The sequence below is a fragment of the Acinonyx jubatus genome, chromosome A2 (assembly GCF_027475565.1).
Source record: "Acinonyx jubatus isolate Ajub_Pintada_27869175 chromosome A2, VMU_Ajub_asm_v1.0, whole genome shotgun sequence".
NCBI classification, from domain to species: domain Eukaryota; kingdom Metazoa; phylum Chordata; class Mammalia; order Carnivora; family Felidae; genus Acinonyx; species Acinonyx jubatus.
In genome coordinates, this window is record NC_069383.1 from 133,355,979 (window position 1) to 133,373,460 (window position 17,482).

The following is a 17,482-nucleotide window of genomic DNA, read 5'->3' on the forward strand; positions in this document are numbered from 1 at the left end:
TTTGTGTACAGCTCTAAGATAAGGAGAGAGAACACAGGGACCTCGCAACATAAGTACGGAGACAAGACTCACACTTGAATTTTACCAGCAGTGATATGTAGTCTGAATCTGTCACAGATGTGGGTAACAGGTGACCCAGGCAGGAGGAGGGGTGACAACAGAGCCTTTTTGCATGACCTGAGTCTAGAGCAGTGTCTCTACCTCAGCATTTTTAACCTTTTGAGCCAGATAATTGTTCATTGCCAGGGTCCGTCCTGGGCCTTGCAGGATGTGTGACATCTCTGGTCTCTACCCAGTAAGGTGCCAATCACATACCTGCCTCCACACCCCACCCCCCCCCCCCCGAATTGTGACAACAACATATGTCTCTAGATGTTGACAAATGACCCCTTGGGGGCAAATTTGCCCTGTATGAGTACTATCAGACTAGAGCTTGGAAGTATGAAAAGCGTTTGGAGTTGCAGACTGGGAGTCCACGGGCAGTATTCGGCCTGACCCACTCATGTATTTTTCAGTAGTCTCTTAAAATTTTTAAAACTCTGAATGCATTTAGTTGGTACCACCAATTCCAGCTTGCCAGAGTCCTCCCAGTTTCCCCTCGCCTTCCATCTGGCCTGGCACACTCTTGCCCGAGCCTGCCCGTTGCCCCACAGACAGCCGAATTTGAGACCCAAACACAACATGTGGAAGGGCACGCTTGGAGGCGCACAGACTTGCTGCGGACACATTTCCTAGGAAATTTCCTAGGAATTTCCTTTTTCATCACCATCTCAAAATTCTAGGAACCGGTTACCTTTCTTTCCTTTTTATTTATACTTTTTGTGCCAACAAAAGAAATAAGGTATCTTCAGACATTTTTACCTTTGGCGTTAATTCTCCTACTATCTTACTTCGGTTCCATGTGAAAATTAACTTATGAGTTACCACCTCCTTGGGACAGTCTCTCCCATATGAAAAGTCTCAGCTGTGAGAGATGTTATTATAGCTTCTCCCTTCTCTGATAATAGCTTTGCGACCTTACTGCATCGAGTTTCTCTTTCTTGCAAGAGGTGTCTTCCTAGCCTCTGCGCTAAGCATTTTTCAGTTCTGAACATTTCCAAAACTGTTATCTGAGGCAGAGAGTTTACTCTGTGTAATGTTTTCTTCACCTTCCTTCATTTCTCTCAAATTAAATCACACATTCTTTACCACCATCTGGAGTTAAGTAGTTGACATGGTTTTTATTGAATCTGTCTTTGCATTGCCACCTGCAGTTTTGAAAACATACCCCAGCATATCCTTTGCCTGGTATTTCCCCCGTTTGTATTCCTGCTCCGATATTAATCACGTCCCCTGTTTGTGAACATAATCCTGTTTGGTTCAGACATCTTAGTAGAATCTTAATGTAATGTCTTTGAAAATAGCATTGGGTCCTTAGGAATATTGTGTTTCCACTGGCAACTTGGAACATGCCTTTGTTTGTGCCAAGGTGTTACCTGGGTTTATTTCATACTTCTGTTCTTTTTTTTTTTTTTTAATTTTTATTTTTGAGAAAGAGCATGAGCAAGGTTGGGGGGGGGGTGCGCAGAGAGAGAGAGGGAGACCCAGAATCCAAAGCAGGCTCCAGGCTCTGAGCACAGAACCCAATGCGGGGCTTGAACCCATGAACTGGGAGATCATGACCTGACTGAAGTCGGACGCTTAGCCGACTGAGCCACCCAGGCACCCCGTATACTCCTGTTCTTATTGTGTCTCTAATGTTCTCAACGTTTTTTGTTTCTCGCCATATGCAGTACATGCTCCTCGTTCTCGCTCGTCCAGGGGACTTCAGCTGTGTGCTAATCTCTCATTACAGATTAATGACGTGCAAGTACACATTTAAAATAAAAGTGGTTCATCACAACCTCCCCATTTTCTCACGGTTAATTCTTTTTCTGGAAATCTCATTTCTTATATTACCTTTGCCATGAAGAATTCTAAAATACCGTCTTTACGATTTTAACACTTGAGGCAATGGTATTCGAAAGCTCCTTTGGCACTGTGTCGTAGAGTAGCAGTTACAATAGCCGCATCCCCCACCAGTTGTAAGACTCCCTCATCGAGGGAATCCGTCTCTGTCCCTTGTGTCGGCTACCACCTCACCTCTTTCGGCAACCTGAGGTGTTTTTTTTTTCTTGGCAGTTGGTTATGTTCAAGGGCTCTGGCATGCTGCCTTCATCTAAAAAGCTATGTTTTAAAAAGCTTTTGCATCATTGCATAAACACTAATCAGGTTTTTTTTTTTAATCATTTGGAGATAATTGGAATTAGGTCAGTGCTCCCTTAGATAGATATGAATGTTGTTTCTAATTTTAAAAATGTTCTCTGTGATTACTTTTGCTATAGACACCATGTACCCAAGTGGGGAATGATTGCATTAAAAAATCACAGAACTGCCCATTGATTAATGGGATTCTTTGTAGGTTTCCCCCCTGCTGAGCAACTTCCACTTAGACTTGGCTGTTGAAGAAGGAAGAAATAGTTTTACAATCACAGAATTTCTCCAGCTGTGCACTGTTGACATCATGGAGTGGATCATTCTTTCCTCTACATCATAGGCATCTTGGCAGCATCCTGAGTCTGTACCCACTCGGATGCCAGAAGCACCTTTTCCTCCTCCCCCATGGTAACTTCCAACAGTGTCTTCAGAATTGGTCCGTGTCCCTTGAGGAGCAGCATCAACTTTTTCGGGGGAAAGTACTGTTTTGGGCACGCATCTTGCTTTTGCTATTGGAAATGCTCTGCTCTATTTTTTTTTTCCAAGTGCAGGTGAAATCAGTTTATGGATTACTTGTGGTTGAACTTAGATGGAAAACATTTCAACACAAGAATTCCCCATTTCCTCTCCATCATTGCTTCTACTCAGCAAAGGAAGTAGCAGCTTGGCCAGTTGTCACAGTGGCCTTCTGTCCCCTCTCTGCCACCAACTAGCAGTGTACCCCAGGCCAGCCATGGGCACTGTCCCTGGGCCTCTGCATTGTCATCCGAAATATGGGTGCAGCTGGACCCTCCTCAGTACTGTAGCGAGGATGGAAGAAGAGGAGGGCTTCTGGTATTTGCAATGTGGCCCTGTCCTGATGGAGGGTTTTCTTGTCCTTCACATTAGACAGGACCTACGAGAAAGGAGGTAGAGGAGATATGCTCAGGTGGTCCTGCTTCTCAGCATTTGTGGCCTAATTTTCTGGGACTGAGAAAAGGTAAAGGAAAGCAAAACAGAGGAGCCTCAAGGGAAAAAGTAGCCGGGGCTATGTTCCTTCCGATCTGTGATGACATGGTTCTCAGTAAACGGTGAGACGAGACAGAAACAGTGGAATCAGGACAGAACAGTAATAGTCACGAAGTTTTTCCAAGATCTCCCCTTTAGAGATCATATCCTTCCTGGGTTTTTTCCTGCTGAAATACACCTGCTAAACTACCTGCTGAAACTACCTGCTAAATGGTAGTTTATCGTTCCTTGTCCCCCTTGTTAACGATCTTAGTTTGCAAAATGAGGAATGGGCACATTGTGGTCATTTGCTCAAATCTGCTTTATGAAAATTCGGTGGTTCGTGAAATCTCAAATCTAGGCATCACTGATGCAGAGAAGGAGGCCTTCAGAAGTCTGAGAAGACAGGAAAGGAGGAAGGAGGCTCTGAAGTAATGTGTGGGGGGGGCGGGGCGGGGGGGGGGGGCGTCCAGAATCCAAACCAGAGGAAAGGCAGTGGGAACGTTCCCCTTCTCTGACCATGACTTTTGTGGCCTCTTGCTTTAGGGAAAGGCTAACTTTGGGTTCAAGGCCAGCGATAGGTTCACCACTCACCTATAGGTTACCTCTCACAAAACGACCTTTATCAGTCAGACTCTTTAATAAATTCTTTTGTCCTGAGAATGTTACCTCCAACAGCAAGAGAAAACTTGGGTGAGCCGTGCACATGGCACCCCACAATATCCATGGCTGGTTTCTTGTATGTAGAAAGCACTCTCAGAAGCTCCAGGACCGCTTTAAAAAATCCATTTCCATTGTGTTTGCTTGCATTAAGTTGTTCATCTGACTTGACTCTAAGCCTGATTAGAACCTCGTTTACCGAGAAAAAAGCAGCAGGAACCAGCCAAAATCAGACAGGAGAGGAAGCAAAGAATCCTGGTATTTGATCCTCCACAGTGAGAAATCTGTTAAGCGTCTTCCTTTCTGAAAATACTTGCTGGGTGAGCATGTGTTTCATTTCCAGTATGAATTTCTCTTACCCTTCCCTGCCATAAATGCAAAGTACTCCTTCAAGGAAGTGCCCTGGGATACATCTCGTTCCCAGATAAAATATTTCATTAAATAGCCTTGCAATTCTTGAATTTTCCCTGCATCTTAAATGTACTTGACCTATAAAAATTATTTCTAATTGAGATTCCTCCTGAGTGGGACCGTGTGTGTGTTGGGCAGTGGGGGTGTGTGGGGTATGCTTCTGTCTTGAAGCCAGTACAGTTGGCGAAATGACTTTTGACTCAATGAAACCTGAAATCTAAGAGTTGAAGAACGCCTCAGTTTCCGCTGCATCCACTAGCTATATGGGGCAGCCAGTCCTTAGAAAATGACAAAGTCAAGCAAACAGCTTTTCTTCTTCATAGTTCACATAATCATGGAGTCCAGTTCAGATATTGTTTCAGCAAGAGGATTTTAAAGACATCTAATATCTCCATGGGAGATGAATGGGGCTGTTCCTCACATGTCCTCTGCTCTTTGGAAGAACCTGACCCTTCAGTAAATGGCTCTTTAGGTCTGACTTCCAGACGCTTTGAATAATGTAGTGCTGCAGGACTCCCAAGTCGGATCACCTTGCCGTTGTTAACTAGGTCCTGTGTTTTCTAAAACTAATATGGTTTCCTAAATTTAAGAGATTGAAATAAAGTTTGATATGGTGCCGGGTGGCTTCAGTCACAATTAAGCAGTTCGATGACAAAGTTAATTGAAATGACCAAATGAAAAGACACCCTTACAGAGCAAATGGGAAAATTTGCCTCCAATTTTGCAAAAGTACCTTGTGACTGAAAAGCGATTGTCACACCAGTAAGGCTGTTAAAACCGCTCAAGAGATTCATACATTTAAGCTGGAAAAGATCTGAAATATTCTTTTTCATCAGTGTTTGTTTGCCTTTTGTGACGAAGGCTAAGTCATTGGGAATCTTTGAACTCAGTGTCGGCATAAAAGTTGCTTTTCTAAGGAAAGGTGTGAATGGTATCCTTCACTTAAGAATTACTTCGACTCTGGAAGAGTCCCTGAGAACACATCCATTTGCTGGAGCCGAGAGCTGTGGGGTTTGGGGTTTCTTTGTGAGTCTTCGTTAAATCTGAGACCCGAGCCATCCGTTGTGATGGGAATTTAGAACACAAGGTGGCACAGCAGACAGAACCTTGCTCTCCGCGCAGAGGGAGGCAGCCTGGAGCTGAGCTGAGCTGAGTCGGCAGCGCACGAATAAATCAAGAAACAGCCCAAGGATCAAGAGCTGTTAAGCAGTTACAGCAGTGATGATGATGATCAAAAGACCACGCTGCCCCTCCCCTCTGCCTCCCTGGCCCTTCCTGCAGCCCTCAAGATACAAATGCATTTCATAAGCGCTACACATTCACACATGCATTCAAAAGGCAGTTGCTGAACTGGGGGCCAGATACTGCTTTAGGTCTGGAGACTAGCCCTAGGATCAGAGAGACCAGGTCCCTGAAAGGGAGAGAATAAGCCAGTAAATGATAACAATCAACAGTGGAAACAATAAACAGGTAAACAAATAGTATGAGCTTAGAGAATCACGGGGTCTCTGGAAACAAAAGAAACAGGACTGCGTGAAGAAAGTGTCCTCAGAAGGGTCACCTTCGGATCTGCTAACTGCCAGGATCCCTGGGTGGCTTCTCAGAAGTAGCAACATTTGAGGAGAGCCCCAAGTGATGAGAAGCCACACATGTAGGTCTACGGGCATAATGTTCCAGGTGGAGGGAACAGCCAGTGCAAAGGCCCAGCAGAGTAAAAGGAATTAGTCTGGAAGTGAAGAGTGCCATTCTGGCTGGAGCATGGGTAGGAGTAAGGGTAGTAGGAGATGAAATCACAGAGGCAGGCAGGGTCAGATGAAGGAAGGCTTTGTGGGACACGGAAAAGAGCTTGTACCTCGTTGAAACTGTGTTGGGAAGCCATAGAAACATGTACTCTGCAGACCATATAATCTGATTTATGCTGTAGAAAGATGTTTCTGGCCTCTGTGTGGATAATGGATTAAAAGGAATGAAGAATAAAGCAGAGACTGATTCTTAGGTTCTTACAGTCATCTAGGCTAGAAAAGCTGGTGGTTGTGGAGATGGACTGACGGATGGGTTCAGGATATATTTTGGAGACCTGTGTTGTAGGAAAGATAAAGAACCTCAAAAAGGGCCTTAAATTTCAGGGGTTTAGTGTCCTGTAAGGTTAAAACAATGCAGGATGCTCTCCTGGATCTCTTTCTTGGTCCTGTGCCTAACTTTACATTGCTAAAAATAAAGCAACCAGGATAGAAGTCACCCTAAAAGTCAGTAACCCTGAAGAAAAGGATCCTGGCATGTATTTTTTTAACCCAGAAGTTTCTCAGCACCAATTACAGTGATAGGTTTCCTTTCAGGGCCAGTGGCCTTAAAATAAGGGCCCACACAGTATCCTGTTTTTCCAACCCAGAAAAGGAATCCTTATTGGTTTTTTCTTTCAATGAGCTATTTTGAACTATTCTTTCTTTCATCCCCCCCTTACACATTATAAGCAGCTACAAGTCAAACTTTCAGCGTTAGAGGAACTGCTTTGGAGCTTCCAGGCTACAAGTAGGGGTCTCCTCTTACAGGGAGACCTCGACAAGCATGGGGAATAAGAGGAGTGGGGGACAGGGCCAACCCTTAAGAATTTCCACAAAAACCCGTTCACACTTGAAATACAGATGTTAGTGGGGGGCACCTGGGTGGCTCAGTCAGTTAAGCGTCTGATTTGGGCTCAGGTCATGATCTCACGGTTCGTGAGTTTGAGCTGTGTGCTCACCGCTCAGAGCCTGGAGCCTGCTTCAGATTCTGGGTCTCCCTCTCTCTCTTTCCCTTCCCCATTCACACACTGTCTCTCAAAAAAATAAAGTTTAAAAAAATATCAAAGAAATAACAGGTGTTAGGAAAGCCAAGTTTTCAGCATGACAGGTAGGGAGTTTTCCTCAGAGTTAGAAGCATTTATAGACTAAGACAAGACCCTAGGCCTAAATACCCGAATTACAAATGTTTCTAACCAACATAGAGTTAGAGAGCCCTCTTGGAACCATTTGAGGAAGTGGCGTAATTCCACCCTTAAAAGAGTAGATCTTGATTGAAATATTCTCTGGAGAAGAAAGATGGGCCTCATGGTACATCATGACCAATTAGTGGTCTTTTTCAGTTGACAGTTGTTTCTCTTTCCCCTTCTAGAAAGAATATGCCATAACTCACTCCTTTTCCTGCACCTTTTTTTTTTTTAAATTACGTTATTAGGTGGTGTCAAGATACATTTGCAAGCTAGGAAGAGCTCCTACCCACTTTGGAAACTGTACTTTATAGGACTTGGGTGTCAGCCAAGCTGTTAGCTCTAAAGAGTTGCTTCATTGCCCTCAACTCAGAGACCAGTCTTGTTATATTTTTAGTATGTGTAGCCCTGAATGGCCCATGATTTAGGTACTGTGACTTGGGGTAAAATATCAGAGAACCTGATTGGCTATGCCTAGACTCCCATGCTATCTCTACAAAGGGAACTCTTCCTAAATCCACATCATGATTATGGGTTCAAGATACCTTGACCTGTTGACCAACAGGATGATGTCCATGAAGCTGTAGGCAAAAATTTTTATGAATGCATTTTTTTATGGGTAAACACCCCTTCGTAGTGAGCTGTGATCCAGAATGGATTAAGCACCTTCGAATGAGACCGTATAGTTCAGTGTTCAAAAGCACAGTCTTGGCATTAGACCAAGTCTGCCTTCAGCTGCTCACCTGAGTGTGTGACCATGGCCGTGTTACTTAATCATCAATGTCCCGGTTTTCTCATCTGTAAAATAGGGATGATGTTAGTACTGAACTCAGCAGTTGAGAAGAATAAGTGTATGTCAAAAGGCAAGCTCTCAGCTCTTTTAGTTCATTTTACTCTCAGCTCTGACGTTAGAAGACTTCTTTTTTTACAAAAATGGACAAACGAGAGGCCAAGTTGTTGACCCTTTATGGTGTATTCCACGTGTTTTGGGGGGTCAGCCACAGTAGCACTAGTTATTCCATTGACCATTCTGAAGTGACCATTCATCTCTCAGGAACTGCACGGTGACAGTACTCTTGAGCGGCTCCAAGTATTAATGACTTTGGGCCTCTCCTCACCTGCGCCAGTTCAAGGCTTATGACTTTGAGGTGAAAGGCTCTGTAAACTATTAGCAGCCACCAGACTTGCAAGCCATTTATTTCTCTGTGGGACATATTTATTAGGCTGTATGTACTGTGTAATTGAAGCCGACTTCTCTGTCACTATAAAGCTGGGCAACCATGTTCTTCTTACCAAATGCCAACTGACACGCATTGGGAGCTCCTTATTCCAGAGATCTGAGACCCAGTCATCTCTTTAAATTATGATGTCCGTAATATTTTGTAATGACCATTATTAGGTCCCCAAAGGAAAGAATGTCTTCCTCTTTTTGGAGACACTGGGGCTGACGCTCTTGTTCTTGGCAGCCAGTATCATATTTGCATTGAAACATTACGCCACAGGGTTGGTCATAGTATTTGATTGGAGGAAGGGGGAGAAAAAGCAAACATGTCTAAACTGCAACCCTTTTTTAATTTTGTTTTATGGATTCTTTTTGAGATATATAGCACTTGTAAGGTCCTTCAGTGAAAATGTACTCTAGTTCAAACTTGGCCTTGAGTTTATATTGGCACGCTGATTTTGCTTTAAACAAACAAACAAAAAACCTTTTAGGGGCGCCTGAGTGGCTGTCGGTTAAGCGTCCGACTTCGGCTAAGGCCATGATCTCATGGTTTGTGAGTTCAAGCCCCACGTTGGGCTCTATGCTGAGAGCTCAGAGCCTGGAGCCTCCCTTGGATTCTCTGTCTCCCTCTCTCTCTGCCCCTTTGCCACTCATGCTCTGTCTCTCTCTCTCAAAAAACATTAAGAACTAATAATAATAAAATAAAAATCACAAACCTTTAAAAAGCTTGTTATTTTTTAGTCAAGCATCAGTCATTACATGTTGCTTCCAAACTCCTGACCCCACAATTAAATACCAGCCTCCTTCAGTGTTCAGCTCCTCCCCTCTGCCTTCTTCATATCAGATTAGCTTTCTTCTCTCGTACTCCCAAGAGCAATAGTGCTTCTTCCCATCATGGCCCTTAGCACTGACCACACTCAATTTTGTCTAGTGTGTGTGTGTGTGTGTGTGTGTGTGTGTGTCTTTTTTTTTTTTTTTTAGCGTTTATTTATTTTTGAGACAGAGACAAAGCATGAATGGGGGAGGGTCAGAGAGAGGGAGACACAGAATCTGAAACAGGCTCCAGGCTCTGAGCTGTCAGCACAGAGCCCGACGCGGGGCTCAAACTCACGGACGCGAGATCATGACCTGGGCCGAAGTCAGCCGCTTAACTGGCTAAGCCAGGCACCCCATTTTTTTTTTTTTTAAGACAGACTATGAACTCGTCCAGGTCAGAGCCATGTCGGATTTACCTTTATCTCTCCCATAATGCTTCGGTAGGCATATGGCAGAACTCAGTAAATCTTGCATGGGTGAACAGTCACGTGGACGGTTCCTTCCAAGCTCAGGTATTGGCTCTTCCATCATCCTGCTTCTTTTTCATCACCAAAACTATCCCTCTGAAATTATTTGCTAGGTTATGTATATTCTCCCTTCCCCCATGTAACGTGAGCCCTATGAAAACAGGACCTTGTAAAAGATCTTATTCGTTGCTTTAATTCATGCCAGCTCTTGGCCAAAGCAGGCCCTTAGCACAGTTTGGTTACATGAGGGAGTGAGTTCCTTTCCTACCTCCAGTGGAAAAAGTTAAGCTGAGTGTACCTACCTTTTGCAGTCTTCTTCCCTCAGCATTTTACCGGTAGGGTGAGTGCAGTTTAAATGTAATCCTGGTTTATACCTTTTTTTTTGTTAATGTCTATTTGTTTTGAGAGAGAGCATAAGCAGGGGGGGGTGGGTGGCAGAAAGAGAAGGAGAGAGAGAACCCCAAGCAGGCTCCACGCTGTCAGCGCAGAGCCCAACGTGGGGCTTGATATCACAAACCATGAGATCATGACCTGAGCCGAAATCAAGAGTCGGATGCTTAACTGACTGAGCCACCCAGGTGCCCCCTGGTTTATGTGTTTTGTATTAAGCAAACCAACCAAACAAAAAAACTAGTTGGCCGAGATGATGCAGATGGCTCTCTAAACATGGGTTACTAGCCATTAATGTTAGTTATTTAAAGTCTGTGATTTGCTGCGAAGTAATGATCAATTCTGCCTAGCTGAGGAAATCACAGATTTTCTCACTCTTTCCTTCCTGCACGCCTCCATCTTGGTACTTCATGCAACTCTGAGTGTTTTGATCCGTCCTCATACTGCCTCCCCCCCCCCAATAAAAGCATTACCCTACCAGGTTCTTTGTTCTTTCATGTAGCAGCAATTTTGCTGATAAATATTAGTGCTCTGCAAAGTCCTTTAATGGAGTTTCTCTCCTGAAAAAATTTTTCCATGTGCCCTTTAGCTCTTCCCGAGAAAGAAGAAGAAACATGCACTGAAACTTTTCTCTTTCTGCTTGATCCTTCCTTCTCATTATCCTTTCTATTTGCAGATAAAGTATTTTATATACACTGTCCTTATTAGAGGCACAAACTTAGCAGAAGTCATCCTCACTCCAGGAGTTGCATCTAACACCATAGACATGTGCTTGGACAAGGTGACTTAACCTGGGGTTCAAAGAACCCAGGAGAGTTGGCTTATCAAGGTTACTGGTCAAGATTTCAGAGACTACTGGAAATGATAAGCAAAATTATTTGCTTCTATGCAGCTTTGCTTCAGAGAGGCTCTAACAGCTTTTTATCCTATTTTCAGTCAAGGCCATGGCCCAGTAATTTGTAACACAGCCACTTGAGTAGAAATGGTAGTCCTTGAGCCAATAGAGAGCTAGAAGAAACTCCAGGTAATTTTTAACCTAGCAGTGCACTTAAGTGAATAAACACATATCATTGTCCAAACTCACTGAATAACGCTTCTCTGTTTATACTTGTCGTTGTGTGTAAAATCTGGAAAACTTGGGAAAGACTCAAAGCAATATGAATAACTTACTAATTCTAGAATTCAGAAACAGTATTTTAATACATGTTCTTGTAGTCTTTGGATGTGTGATGTGTGTGTGATGCATGCATATACCTATTTTTACAATGAGCTTATATTCTGTGTACAGTTTTATCCTGCTTTTAACATCTTGTATCATTACTACTTTTCCACATCACTAAATGTTCTTCACTGGACCCATTTTTAATGGATTCATAATCTTGTTGATAAAACAATGTGTTTGCTCAGTTCCCTGTTCTTAGGAGTCATTTCCAATTTTTATCTTCTTTAAATAATACTGTGTTGAACATCCTTTTAGATACACGTAAATCTTTGTGAGCCTCTCTGATTATTTCCTTAATGCGCACTCTTAATGATGAGTTTATTGGGGGTAAAGTCAGCTATAATTTTCAAGTTTGGCATTTGGGAATACATGTTGATGTCTTTTAATTTTTTTAAATGTTTTCTTTATTTTTGAGAGAGAGAGAGAGAGTAAGCAGGTGAGGGGCAGAGAGAGAGGGAGACTCAAAATCCAAAGCAGGCTCCAGGTTCTGAGTTGTCAGCACAAAGCCCGACGCGGGGCTCAAACTCACAAACTGTGAGACCATAACCTGAAGTTCGATGCTTAACCAACTAAGCCACCCAGGCACCCCAATTGATGTGTTTTAGAATAAAAGATAGTGGGGTCTGAGATGAAAATGTGCTCAGGAGTAGTCTATTCTGTTTTTGGAATATAAGAGTAGCTCCAGACCAAATTCTCACAGTCGTCTTTTCCGTGGCTTTCAGTGGTCTCCATGAACTAACCACCTGATTGCCTCAATCAATCAATCAGTCTCTCTCCCGCTCTCTTTCTCTCTCACTTTTTCACTATATGTAACAGTCCCCCTGCTCCTTGAACATTGCATTCGTTACCTGATTCAACACCAGTGCTGTTTTCAGTCACCCATTTTGCGATGCAAAACTTTAAAGAATCCCCTATGTTCTAGGACATGTTCTAGCACATTAGTATGTGCTAGAATGCAAAGAAGGAAACCAAAATGTTTCCATTAAAACGCTCACATCTAGAGACCAAGTGCACACTGGATTGGCTATCACAATAAAAACAATATAAATTAATGGCATAGTACATTTTTGTCACTTGTAGATCCACTTTGCTTATGACCGTGACTTTCCGATTCACACTTTCAAAGCCTTTTGCATGATTTTTTCTTTGTTCTTTCAGTCGGTGAGGTTGGTTGACATTGTCACTTCCTTTAGCCTGGAGGAAGTTAGGTCCAAGAAAGTCTGATTTCTTTGCCACAATTCAGGCTTGATCATCTCGGTGCCAAAAGGGCAGTGAATGACTAATGTTTGGCTTCCCGTGGAAGAGTAGCTGAGCTATCGACATCTTCCCTATGTCCATTTAGTCCACAGGATAAACACAAGTCTTAATCTCAACAGGGTGCCTCAAGAAACTGTGTACGTATATATTAATTTGGGGGAAAGTAAGCAATTCTTGAAGGCTCTAGAGGTGAATGATGGCTCTTGAGATTTAAGAGTGCAGTAAAATGTTCTGAAATTTGGTATATTCATCTTACTTAAAAAGGCAGTGTAGGCTTTTGTTTATTGTGGTATTCATCTGCGTGTACGTGTGTGTTCATAAATAAGTAAAGCTTTGCTTGTAGAAGATCCTAAAATAGGTAATAAAACCGTGAGCCAAAGAACACACAGTTTTGGCATGTAACCTTCTAGTCTTTGTTTCCAAATGCATATGTATTCTGTTACGTTTTTACTTTTTGCTACCAATTTTTGCATACAACCATTATAAAATTTCACCAAGAATAACATTTGCCATTTAGTTGTATGCGAACGTGTTCAGTAACGTGCTTTATGGTCTTGGTATTTAAAAGGAAAGCGTTCTCTTCATGTTATTTGGTCAGATTCCAGTCACTAACAGAGAATTTGCCATTTGGTTTCTCCAAAAGGACATTTCCTTTTTCATAGGGAACTTTGGAAATTCAGGTCCCACTTTTCTCACTTGTATAAATCACACTTAGACTCACACTTTGAATGTATGCTTCCCCGTAAAAGTTTTCTGGGACCCCTTTGAAATAGCATTTGCCACCTTCTCGGCTCTAAGAGCAGATGGTGCCATTGGTAGACTCTTCCTTCTGCCTCTTCTCAAAATCTCCCTTCTTTTCCCTGAAGGGAGCAGGTGAGCCCATTAAGACAGGTGCTGTTTCTTCCCATACCTCACATGTAGTAGGTGACACGATTGCCCCTGGGAACACAAAGTGCGATTTGTCCTGGGAAAACCACCGTTGGGCTGTGAAGCGTGGGATCACGCTGCTTTCTGTTGCCCATCCAGTGTGGGATGGCCCGCACTCAGCTCTCACTTGATAAGAACCACATCGTGTGCTTTCTAGGTCTTGGAAAATTCTGCCAAAGGGTGACCTTTTTTGAGTATTTTCTGATGAGGTCTCCCAGCTGTTTTCAAACCATCTGAGTAGTTTTGGCTAAAATATATTATAAATTGTAATCAGGAGCTTTGTTCCCGCATTCATATTCATTAGATTTTAAGATTTAATGACTATGTGGACTTAAAGCAAATCCTTGATTTCTTTTTTAAAAAGCACTCAAGTGAGTCTCTCGATTTTTGACTTTCTGAATACTAATTTAGGGCCAACTTTGGCTCCTGTGAAAGGTGTAGCTTTTGAAAAACAAGGTAGCAAAGGGGAACAAATTCTTCTCTAAATTAATACTTTTTCTTCTTTGTTGTAAAATACAACTTGTAGGGTCAGTTGAGCTGGGATATTTTGGGATGTTGCATGGAGGGCTTCCTCAGAGGAAACAGAACTATAACTATTACCCCAGTTTGCTTCAGAGTGGATGGTTTTGTACACTTAATGGAAGGGCCATTAATTAATTAATGTTCATGTTTAAATAAATGTTTTATTGCCTCAGCAAGATTATGAATATGGTATTCTTGATGAAGGTTCTTGATGAAGAATTCTAGATGAAGGCTAGGTTGGCCTCACCTAGCCCCTCCGATCCCAGCCCCTCCTTGCCCACCAGAAACACCCCAGTGATGAGTCTTATGTGGACAGTTGTGGAATGCGGACACCGTGCCTTTGTTTGGGTATATTTGACACCGGCCTCCTCCTGTACCCGCCATTCTGCAGCATGCTGCTTGCATTCAGCATCGTGTCTTGGAGCCCATCCATGCTACTCAGAGAAAAAGCTCACTGCTTTTAACCTCTGCAGACTGCCTTATAGGTGCGCTGTTCCACAGTTTCTTTAGAACCTCCGGTCCTTTCCAGGTTTCTTTTATGCCACCCCTGCTGCAGTCAGCATCCTTGTATATACCTGCACTTTCAGCATGTGTTTCTGTATGATAGGGAAAGAAAAGTACCCTTTATTTTATACACGAACTCTTCAGAGACCAGGAATTTAAGATGGTCGGTTTTATAAATGATTAGCAGAGTACGGATCAAAGCCACTTTCCCGGACTCCTCCTACCTCGTTGGAGATTCTTGACACATTTTTATAGAGAGTCACTGGGATCTTGTGTGAAGGCAAGTCTGGTGAAAGCTAACTACAGTGAAATGTTGCATCTTGCAGTTAACGAAGAAGGTCAGTCAGAATTAGGGAAAAAAATCTGAGTGCAAAGATGCAATATTATATACTTTTGAAGTGTGTGCAATGACCAACACGAATATAACTGAATAAAATTCCTTAAGAGAATCACATTAATGAACAAATAAAAGCACTTCATAATTTTTTAAAGAATAGTGACCCAACCAGATTACCCAGCACAGTTATTCTCATCCACAGGTAAAATAGTTCCCCTGCAATATTTTTTAGACTTTAACAGGTTAGGCAGATGACCTTTCCTAGGGGGGAGGAAGATAACCATAAGCACGTCCTTCCTGAACGGTGTAAATTCTCAAAGGCCGGTGAAGGGGTTGACATTTGAGAGGCCTCCTCTACGCCAGGTGTGAGGCTTTAAAATGTTTTGTCTCTTTAAGTATCATCATCCTTACTATCTCCATTTCGTAAACTGAGACGCCGAAGCATGGACAGCTCTAAAGCCAGCTTCACAAAGGTCTGCCTGTGCGATCTCGCTGGACCTGAAAGAGTCCTCCTCTTTCCACCGTCTCCCAGTCTCCTTAAATGTGGTCCTCAGACCTCCTGCATCGGAATCTCCTGGAAGATTTGTTTACAGTGCAGATTCCCCGGCCCTTGGGGGTGGGGCCCAGGGTTCTGCATTTGTAAAAGTCTGTACGTTCTCCTTATGTACTTGGAAGTCTGAGAGCCACTCGGCCGGGCTGTGATGACCTCGTTTTGGTGATGACGTGATGAGCCTTGCCAGAAGCGTCCCCAATGCCTTTGGGGACAAGTAATCCATGAGAAGCCATGCCTCACTTGCAGTGGGCACATGAGCAGTGCTCCTCTGCTGGCTTCCTCCTACTCATCCACTTCTGTTGCTTCGTGTTACTTGTGCTGAACTTAGCACAGCTCATGGTTTGACAAGTCACTTCCCAAAGCATTGAAATCATCACACTACACGGGGATCATTTTCTAAAAAAGGTTGAAGTTTCCAGTGCAAAATCATCAGATCAGAAGTCTATCTTTTGTGCCCAGTACAGATGGAATCTGCATTTTGCATTCTAACCCTTGCTCAAACCAAAAATGAAAAATAGATAAAAAATGAGAGGACAGCTTGCAGAAATGATTACCTTTGAAACACCGTTCTGTGCTTTTATTTTTCATTCTAGCCCTCCTTTGCTTCACTCTCCTGTTGGCAGGTTTCCCATATGTCTGCCCCTAATCGCTGCTGACTTTTCTAGAAGTGTGCAGCAATCACCAGCCTCTTCCAGCTCTCACCCTCCCGTGAAAGACGGGGTTCTGGAAAAGCCAGCTAGGATCAGTGAATACCTTTTTCTCTTCTGCCTTTTTTCTTTATCCATTATCATCTTCTCTCAGCTCCATGAAATTTTCTCATTCACTCCCCCAACAATCTGCTTTCCTCTTGAGGGTCTGGCCCCAGCTAGTGTCCTTTCCAACAAGCTAAATAGGAGTGTGCTTGGTTGACTGACATGCATGGAGAGGTGTGCCCATGGTCTGGAGGGGGTCCTACAGCAAGTTAAATTTGTGTTCTCTGCTGGCAAAAGAACATCCATCCGTCTTTGTTTTGGTGTTCAGCTCATCCAAATAAAGAAGGCATTTCCTCTCCTGAAAGGCGGTGGGGGGCGGGGGAGGGAGGGAGGAAAGGAAAGAAACGACCCAAAAAAAAGAAAGAAAGAAAAATTTAATTTTAACCATGTACTCCTCTGCAACTAAATATATACCCCTTCCTCTGTCCTGATTGGTCCGCTTCAATTGACAAGTGGATCGTGGGGAAAGGAAATATCCTGGACTTAATTGTAAGTTAAGTCTCTCTTAATCCAGAAGAGCATTTGAGATTCTGTCCAAGTGTTCAATTTCCCAGGCCGCTGAGGTCTGTGAATTTCTTTTCCCAGCCTCCAGGCTGCTGCAGTACAAGCCAGCATAGCTAATGCAGATAGATCTCCTGCCTCTCGCTCTCCTCCTCCCTCTGCTTTGATTCGATATGAACAGCCTGGTAACTCCGATGCTGGGGAGAAATCTGACATAACTCTGCAGATGGCTAGGTTGCCATGAAACACCTGGGGATTGTTCTTTAAGGAAAAGGTAACATTTGTATGCTAATGATTTTTTCCCCTCTTCCCTCCTTGTTGCATTTTTTCCAGGGTTGCCAGTTCCCAAGAAGAGCCCAAAGTCGGTAAGGACTTGTCAGTTACTTGATTCTTGTTTGCCGGGGGGGTGGGGGCTGGTGGTGGGAAGGGACGCCGTCTGGTTTGACTTCACGTAATGTGTTTTAGAGTAGATGGGGGAGACGGTAGCTCCGGCTCATTTGATTAAGTTCTGAGGGTCTGTTTGGTATAGAAGGTGTTTGGGTTTGTCTTTAACTGTCTAGTGATTTGTGGGCAGGCTGCAGGAGCCAGGTTAAAGAATGCATGTTTGGAATCTTCTCTATAAATGCATCACGACTCGCATTCAAATGGATGACTTTCTTAGGTGTTTTAACTTGATACAAATGCTATTGTTTCCTTTGGGAGGGGGGTGGGGGAGAGCTCCACCTGCTTTCTGGGTAAGGTTGCTCTTAACTGG

The 17,482-nt window shown here is 43.3% G+C and overlaps 1 protein-coding gene across 18 annotated transcripts in view; it reads left to right on the forward strand.

Annotated features, from left to right (window-relative positions):
* The window catches only part of MAGI1 (membrane associated guanylate kinase, WW and PDZ domain containing 1), a 630,408-nt gene that overhangs the window by 569,166 nt on the left and 43,760 nt on the right, over nt 1–17,482 (forward strand). For all 18 annotated transcript variants that reach the window (XM_027039185.2, XM_027039188.2, XM_027039186.2 and 15 more), the window contains one exon: nt 17,062–17,093. In XM_027039185.2, the coding sequence (XP_026894986.1) occupies nt 17,062–17,093 (32 nt within the window). The remainder of the gene's footprint in view (nt 1–17,061; nt 17,094–17,482) is intronic.